At 64.4% G+C, this 8,607-nt stretch overlaps 2 protein-coding genes across 2 annotated transcripts in view; both read left to right on the top strand.

The window, feature by feature from the left end:
- The first annotated feature begins 890 nt into the window (after window positions 1–890).
- On the top strand, window positions 891–2,215 carry METRN (meteorin, glial cell differentiation regulator). The gene is made up of 3 exons (XM_010567050.1): window positions 891–1,335; window positions 1,528–1,587; window positions 1,899–2,215. Exons 1-3 carry the CDS (start codon window positions 891–893, stop codon window positions 2,213–2,215), a joined length of 822 nt encoding a protein of 273 aa, XP_010565352.1.
- A 4,004-nt stretch (window positions 2,216–6,219) lies between these two features.
- The window catches only part of FAM173A (family with sequence similarity 173, member A), a 4,868-nt gene continuing 2,480 nt past the window's right edge, over window positions 6,220–8,607 (top strand). Inside the window, exon 1 of the mRNA XM_010567051.1 lies at window positions 6,220–6,255. Coding sequence (XP_010565353.1) covers window positions 6,220–6,255 — 36 coding nt within the window. The remainder of the gene's footprint in view (window positions 6,256–8,607) is intronic.

Below are 8,607 nucleotides of genomic sequence, written 5' to 3' on the forward strand. Positions count from 1 at the left end.
CCCCCCCCGCCGGACAGGCAGCGGGGAGGGGCTGCCACCACCTCCTGCATCCGCGGGGCAGGGTCACGGGTGGGATGCTGGGACCTGCGCCTGCCTCAGTTTCCCCACTCCTGGGTGCGGCTGCTCCCCCCCCCCTCCCGCCCCCGGAGGGATGCTGGTCCCCGGGGTGCAGGGGCCGTAGGGCTCCCCGCCTCTCCGGGATCCCCTTCCCGAGCTCCCCCCCCCACACACCCCGTGAAACGCAGCTCTGCGGCCGGCGGGGCCCCCAGTCCCTCGCCAGGGCCCGAGGTGGGGAAGGCTCCGAGCTCCGGAACAAAGAGCCGGGGCTCGCCAGGAGGGGCTGCCGCCAGCCCCACGCGGGAGGCTTGGGGGGCCACGGGGACCACGAGCAGCGTGGCCGGGACAAAGCAGCCCCACGGCTGCCTCCGCTCCCCCCAGCCTGGTTTTCCCGCTTGTCCTCCCCCCTCCGCCCCCCTGCTAAAAACGTGGCTCCGGGCACCATTTACATGCGAGTCCGAATCCTGCGGGGGGGTGGGGGGTGTAACCCTCCCAGCACCCACCGGGGATCCCCCAAAGCAAGGGAATACACAACCCCAAGGCCACGGGCAGCCTGGCAGGGGTGGCTTGGGAGCCCACCCTGGGTGCGAGTGGAGGGCCTGTGCTGCCGCAGCCCCCCCTCAGCCCCCCTGGGAAGGTGCTGGGAAACATGAGCACCCCCCAAATGATGCATTTGCACCCCAAGTCTGAGGCATCGAGGGTTTGGTGCTATTCCTCCCCGTGTTCATCCCGCACGCCTCCGCAGAGGTGCTGCTCAAGAGTGCCGGGGTGCTGCCACACCGGGGGGGATGTGGGCTGGGGGGGGGTCCCTGTGTCCTGGAGGGTCCCAGCTGATGGGAGCCGCTGTGCCTCGCAGCGGGCTGTCGCAGGAGGCAGGCAGCGTGGAGCAGCTCTCCCTGCACTGCGCCGAGGGCTCGCTGGAATGGCTGTACCCCACGGGGGCCCTTCGCCTCCGCCTGGCCCCCCGCCTGCCCCCCCCTACCGCCGCCGTCAAAGGCAGGAGCCCCCAGCATGTCACCGCCTGCGTCAAACCCGCCGGCACCTTCCGGGGGGCTCAGCTCTACCTGGAGAGGGAGGGAGTGCTGGAGCTGCTGCTGCCGGAGGCCCCCCGCCCTCGCGTCCGCTGCTTCAGCTGGCTGCCCCGGGAGAAGGTGGCTCTTTTCCTGCAGGCCACCCCGCACCGCGACATCAGCCGCCGCATCGCCGCCTTCCGCTACGAGCTGCGGGGGGACTGGCTGGCTCGTCCGGCGCTGCCCGCCGCCAGCTTCACCGGAGAAGGTGAGAGCCGAGCGTCCCGGGTCAGCCTCCCTCAGTTTCCCCAGGGCTGCCTCCGCCTCCCTTGCTGGGGTGTCCCCCGTCTGCACAGAGGTGAAGGGATGGAGGGGCCGGATCCGGGGTGGTCACCCCAAGGCCGGTCACCGGCAGCCACCGCGGTGACGGGTGGTGACGGGCTGTGCTTGGCCGTTGCAGGGGCGTGCCGGCCGTGCAACGACACCGAGATCCTGATGGCCATTTGCACTAGTGACTTTGGTAAGTGCAGCCCCCATGGGTGCTGGGAGGGTCCTGGGACCCCAGGGGAGGGAAGGAAACTCTAACTGGGGGGGCAACAGCCCCACTGGCAGCCCTGGTCGCCCCCTCCTGGGCTGGCCTGGCTTGGGCTGTGGCCATCAGTGTCACAGAGGATGCTGCGGGATGGGGATGGGGACGGGGATGGGAATGGAGATGGGGATGGGGATGGGGACAAGGATGGGAAAGGAGATTGGGATGGGAATGGGGATGGGGAGAGGGATGGGGACAGGGACAGGGACACACTGATACCCCTCCCTGCATTCCCCCTGCAGTGATCCGTGGCAGCATCCGGAGCGTCTCCAATGACGTGGAGCTGCAGGAATCCGTCATCGGGGTGAGCGCCGCCCGCATCCACCGCCAAAAGTTCCCCCTCTTCCAGGCAGGGGGGCGGCCGGGGCGGCCAGCGGGCAGCATCCGCACCCCGCTGCGCTGTGGCGTCAAGCCAGGCCCCGGCACCTTCCTTTTCACGGGGTGGCTGCATTTTGGCGAAGCCTGGCTGAGCTGCGCGCCCCGCTATAGGGACTTCCAGCGCATCTACGAGGGGGCACGGCGCACGCGCCAGAACCCCTGCGAATTCCCCGTGGACTGAGGGGCTCGGGGAGGGCAGCCTGGCCCTGCGGGTGCTGGGGGCCTGGGGTCCCACAGGCAGCGAGAGCATCCCCGGGGGGATGCAGGGGCAGCGTGCCAGCAGGGATGGTGCCCAGAGGGACCGCAGCACTTCGGTCCTTGCTGGGTAGTCAGGCCCCAGCAGCACCCGCCACCGGACTGGGGGGGGTCCCGGGAAAATCCTGCCGGAAGGGAAGGGATTTTCCCAGGGCGCACTTGCCAGTGGTCCCCAAGGGACCTGCCCAGGTATGGGGTGCAGCGGCATGGGGCAATGGGTTAGGGGCTCCCAGGGGACTGGGGTGCTGCAGGCTCGGGGTGCTGCATGCTCAGGGGATGCTGCGGGCTCGGGGATGCTCTGGGGCACAGTGGGTCCAGCACGATGGGGGCAGCTGTCTCCCCCCGGGAGGGCTCGGTGGTGGGTGGCCGTGGCAGTGGGTGGCCGTGGTGACAGGGCTGGGAACACGGTGTGGTTGCGGAAGGGCCAGGAGGTGGATCTGCAATGTCGGGGGTGGAAAGGGGAGCAGGACAGTGGTGAGCCTTGCCCTGGCCCTGCCTGCAATGTGGGGCTCGGGCAGGAGCCGTGGGGTGGATGCCGAGGAAGAGGAGCGAGGCCGAAGGGAGCGAGGGGGATGGCAAGGCGGGAGGAAGGCTGGCGCAGGGACCAGAGGTGTGCCTGGCACAGCTGGGGCAGGACCAAAGCGCCGATGCAGGAAGGTGCTGGAGGAGCCGGGAGAGGTCAGGCAGTGCCACCCATCACCGCCAGCCAGGGGCTGTGGCCTCGCGGCGGCTGCCAGGTCCCGCTGTGCTGGGTTGCCAGTGGCAGGGCACGCCGTGCCAGCCGGGGGGAATTTTTGACTGTGGGGGTGGGGGGCATCATATGTGCACTAAAGTTATAATGATACCAAATTTGTGACTTTTTTTATAAACTAAGCTGTATTTGTAGTGTGCGCGTTGTGCGTCTCCTTTTTTAAAAAAAGCTGAGCGGGATGTTCACCAACAGGCACTGCGGGTGAGTGCCGGTGCCGGTGCGTGCCAGGGTTCAAAGCTCTGCCTCCCCCGTGCCAGCTCCAACCACTGACCCTACCTCCTGGGGGGCTGGAAAGAGCCCTACCCTTTATATATCTGTATGTAGAGAGAGATATATTGCTATTTCTAAATGCTGCCTCCCTGGTGTCCCCTGGAGTGGGTCGCTTTGGGGTTCCTCGCCCTGGGTATCGCCAAGCGAGTGGGGCCGGGGCTGGGGGCGGGTGGCCCCATGCCGGGTGGGTGACCCTGCTGGCGGAGCCGCTGTCAGGGCCGATTCTCGTCAGAGCCGCCGGCCACAAGGCCTCATTGTGCCGGGCTGCGCAGTGCCGGCTTCCCAGCCCTGCTCGCTCCCGCCCTGCCACTGTCCCCCTCCACGGGGCTCCAGTCCCCAGCCTCTGGGTCCCACTCCGGGCTGCGCAGGCATCCCCGGACAGTGGTGAGGGGGATGGGACCTTGGCTGGGGATGGGGCACGGGACACCCAGACAGGGATGGGACATGGAACCCCCAGCCAGAGATGGGGCACGGGACCCCCAGCCATTGATGGGACAGAGGACCCCCAGCCATTGATGGGACAGAGGACCCCCAGCCAGGGACATTGCCCCGCTTCGATGATGCTCACAGGGGCTCAGCGCTGGAAAAGCTCAGCCCCTGAGCCCCCCTCCAAGTCACCCAAATCACCCGAGCCGGGGTCATGGCACAGGTCAGCTTGTGCTTTAATACCTTTTCAATATTATTTCAGTAACACCTTTTCAAATACCACTAACCAGGCTGAACCACCAGGTATTTGGTGCCCCCGCTGACCATAATGTGCTTTTCCTTGCCGAGAAACCATTTCCAAATGGTGCTGCAGGCTTCAGAGTTTAATTAAATATATATATCTCTCTGTATGTGTGTATAAAATGATCTGGCTGTGATAAGATCCTGCCTGCGAGCTCGCGGCTGCAAGCCTGCCCTGTGGGTTTGATACGCAACACATGTTTTCCCTTGAGAAGAGTTTGATGCTTATTTTATGCTTTACTGCCAAAGGGCTGGTGCTCATTTTGGGGCCGGGCTGGGCCCGAGAGCAGGATCCGGCCCTGGAGGAGACCGACCGATGCTCCACACCGGGCTCTCGAGGATGCCAACAACCCACTGGGATTTTGATGGTGGGCAGGACCCGAACAAGGCAGGGGGAAGGGGGAAGGAGTGGGAAACCCAGTGGAGGAGGAAAAATGAAGCTGGAAAAGCAATAAATGAGGTGCAAAGGGAATTGCACTGCCCACGGCATCCTCTGTACGCCCCGGGGATAGAGCACGGCTGCTCCGACCACGCAGTGATCCAGCGCATTCCTCTTGGCTAAATTACGGCATTTAACGTGCCGAACATCCGGTGGCTTTCTGTCCAGCAGCAGAATCTCTTGTTTTTCTTCAAATCTGTTTATTTGGCCAAACCAGCTCATTCTGCTGCGGCGGAAAGGGCTGTTATTCTGCTCGTTCTCCGCAGCAGAGGTTTTTGTGCTGTTTTCAGTGCCCTCTGCCCTGTGTCAGGTTGGGTCGGCCGCCCTCGCTTCCCGCGGCTGCTGGCTCCCGCGGCAGCTGGGCCCCAGCCAGGGTGCAAATGCTTCCTACGGGAGCACCCCACAGGGGGGACCGGGCAGCCAGTGCCTCAGTTTCCCCACTGTAGGATGGGGATAACAGATTTTCTCTGCTGCTCGGGGCTGCTGTGGTACCAGGTAGCATCCCGCATCCCCACCTCCCTGGGGCCGGTCACCTGAGCATTTCCCCAAAAGCAGAGTCTGGCCCCGGCCAAGCCAAATTCCTGCCTGGCCTCTTGGCACAGATTATGGCCACAGAGGGTAAAAACACAATGAGACAAACTCCATCCCGGTTAATATTTCCTTCGCAGGATGGAAAATGTGGTGGGAGGCAGTGTGGTGGCGGCAGGGGGGAGAGCAGGCTGGGGGCCACAGTGTGCCGGGGGTTGCTTTGGGCAGACCAGATGGGAGCTGGGGGTCTCTGGAGGAGCAGTCGGAGCCCAGCTGGGCTCAGAGAGAAGGGTGCAGTGGCACCCTGCGAGCCCAGGGAAGGGTGTGTGTCCCCCCCACAGGCACTGCGATGCCCACCTGGCATGGCTGGCTGCGGCATCCCTGGGGATGGTCCAGCCAGACTCGCTCCAAAAGCCCCCCACCCATCCATCCCCTGCCCCCCCCGCCGTGAAGGTGGGTTTGGGGACACGACGGAGAGCAGCGCCCCAAAACCAGCTCCCTCGGTAGAAATGTTCCCAGGGAGGTGCCTGGGGCTCCTTATCCTGTGGGATCAGCCCCACTGTAGACCCAGGTGTCTGGGCAGGGGGACACACACGTCCCAGCCCAGGGAACCCTCTGGGAACCGTGGAGCCCTTTGGTCACGCTGCCGATGGGTGTCCACACTGGGACGGCAAAACGCAGAGCAGTGGCACTTGCAGGGTGTTCCCCGGTCCCTGTCCCCATCCCTGTCACACAAAGGGAGCCGTCGTTTCCCGCCATTTCCCCCCGCCCCGGCCCTTCTCCCCCCTCTCCTGTCCCCTTCACCCTCCTCCTTCCCGGCTGCCGGATAAAAGCCCAAACATGTGAATCGCGGGGCACAAAGGGGAGGCACAAAGGCAGCCGGTCCCCCTCAGCCCTCCCTGCGGCCTCCGGCCCCAAGTGGGGACCTGCAGGCCTCACGTCTGCCTCGGGGATGTCCGGGCAGCCCTCCCTGCCCTTCCCACAGCACCCTAGAGCCCAGGAGCTGCGGTGGGGCAGGGGGATGCCCCTAGGACCAGGGGGTCCCCCATAGGGTGAGGATGATGCTTCTGGGGTTAGGGGATGCCTCATAGAGTCAGGATGATGTCCCTGGGGTTAGGGGATACCTCATAAGGTCAGGATGATGCCCTTGGGGTTCATAGATACCCCATAGGGTTGGATGATGTCCCTGGGACTGGGGGTGCCCCATAGAGTCAGGATGATGCCCCTGGGGCCAGGGGATGCCCGGCAGCAGGTAGGATGGGGCAGTTTGCATGTCCGCATGGGGCAGCAGAGAAGGGACCGGGGGGCACAGCCCAAGCCCCGGGCATGACAGAGCGAGCTCTGCCCCACAGCCCTCGGTGAGATGAGAAGTGAGAGCCTGGTAACCCCTGAGGACACCGACACCCCCCCCAACTCTGCCATCCCTTCGGGAGCTGCACCCCAAAGCCTGCCATGAGGGTCTGCTTCGAGCCCCCTGCTTTGGCCAGGCCAAAGCCAAGCCAGCATCATCCCTGTGCCAGGGAGGGATGCTCAGGGCCGGGGCAGGACCCTGGCCCGCAGCGGGGCCCCCGCGGCCCCGCACCCCAGCTCTGTCCCATCCAAGGGGCCTGCGCCCTGCAGGCTGGGCTGCCGACAGCTGGCGGGAAGGAGCTTTCCCAGCGCATAGTGACAAATTCCTGGCGGTCAGGGCTGCTTTGCAACCGCCGCGGCCCCGGCGGGGGGAAGCTGCCCTGGAAAGAGGCGGATTAAAAGCTCTTTGGCTCCGGCGGCGCATCCCAACTGGTCCCCTCGCACGGCCACCTGCTTGGCCCCGGCACCGTGAGATGTTGCCCAACACCCCCGGGGTTGGGGCAGAAGGGGATGCTGCCACTCCCTCCGCCAAGTCCCAGGGGCCCAGCAAGGAGGGCTCAAGCCCTGCCTGGGAATTGCTTCATTAATTAATTTGCTCTGCAGCATCACAGGGGGCCTTGGGCTGTCCCAGGGGCCAGCTCATCCCCAGGGACCATCCTCCTCTGCAGCAGCAGCCCCCCGGCCCCACTCTTCCCCCAGCTCCTATTTCTCCTGATTTTCTGCTCACTCTCAGCCTTAACTGGCTCCACCTGCCAGCGAACACCAGAAAATCGGAGCAATCCCCGTGGCCCCCGATTTGGCTGCAGCCACGCTGGACCCTTTGGCGGGGTAGGGAGGGGAAACGGCACTGGGCAATATTTCTGGGCTCTACGCAGTGCGTAGGGATGGCTTTTCCTCCTCAGTGGAGCCCCATTGCTGCTCAGGGGCACTTGTTAAACAGGGTCTGGATGTCGTTAAGCACCCCGAGCTGCACGCCTTGGTTTGAGGGTAGAGCACGCGTGTGGGTGCGTGTGCATCCTCATTCCAAGGGCAGAATATTTGGTTCCCACAAATAAGGGGGAGACTGGAGCAGAAACATGAGCTCGCCTTTGGCAGCTCCTCCCTTGGCTGCTGCCTGCATTGGCTCATCAGCAAAGGGGGTCCCCAGTCCCACTCCCCTGCACCCTGAAGCCCTTCCCAGGCTGGGGCTGCCCACAGGGTTTCCTCCTTGTCACACCCGCCATCACATGTGGGTGACATCCCCTGGGAGCCCCAGGCATGCGAGGAGGCCGTCGCCCCATGGCAAAGGCACAGGGTGCCGCTGGCTGTTCCACGGACCCCCAGGGCTGTCTCTGAGCTCTTGGGGGACACCCCGATATGGTGCTGGAGGGGAAGCCCCGGGGAGCCCTGCAAATATTGACCCAAAGTCCAAGGGGGGAGCAGGGGAGGAAGGTGACGGCCATGAAATCCCCAGCGAGATGATGATGTGGCAGCAAGCGCCAGCGCGGGCAGGGAAGCTGCCTGCCCTTTGTGCGCCCGCTCCCCTAATTGAGCCATTATTGTTCCTGGGTTTGGTTTGGTTTGTGGGTTTTTTTTATTAATTGTGGGTGGGCAGGAGCTGCGGGAGCCTGGCTGCCCCCCCCGCGCCCCCGGCCCCAGCAGCGCCCCCCTCCCCGCTTCCACACGCTGGAATTTTCCCACAGTCGTCGCTCCCTCGCAGCAGGAAACCCACCACCCGCGCGTCTGCTGCACGCACAGCCGCGAACAACTGTGCACAGCTGTGCGCAAGTGTGAACAACTGTGCACGGCCACGCACAACTGTGCACAACTGTGTACAGCTGCACAAAACGGTGCACAACCATACACAGCCGTGCACAGCTACACACAAGCATGCACAGGTGTGCTCAGCTGTTCACAACTACACACAACGGTGTACAACTGCACGTGACTGTGCACAGCCACGCACAGCCCTGCACAGCCACGCGCACAACTGTCCACAACTGCACACAACTTCACACAGCCGTGCTCCTCCGTGCACAATGGTACACAGCCGCACACAGCTGCACAAAGCCATGCACAGCCATGCACAACCACACACGACCGTGCACGGCCACACACAGCAGTGCACAACTGCGAACGACCATGCACAACCGTGCACGGCCACACACAGCCGTGCACAACTGCGAACGACCATGCACAAGTGTGCACAGCCACGCACGACCGTGCACAGCCGTGCACAACTGCGAACGACCACGCAGAGCCGTGCACAAGGGCA

Source organism: Haliaeetus leucocephalus, unplaced genomic scaffold (assembly GCF_000737465.1).
Source record: "Haliaeetus leucocephalus isolate CR32 unplaced genomic scaffold, Haliaeetus_leucocephalus-4.0 Scaffold224, whole genome shotgun sequence".
Taxonomy (NCBI): domain Eukaryota; kingdom Metazoa; phylum Chordata; class Aves; order Accipitriformes; family Accipitridae; genus Haliaeetus; species Haliaeetus leucocephalus.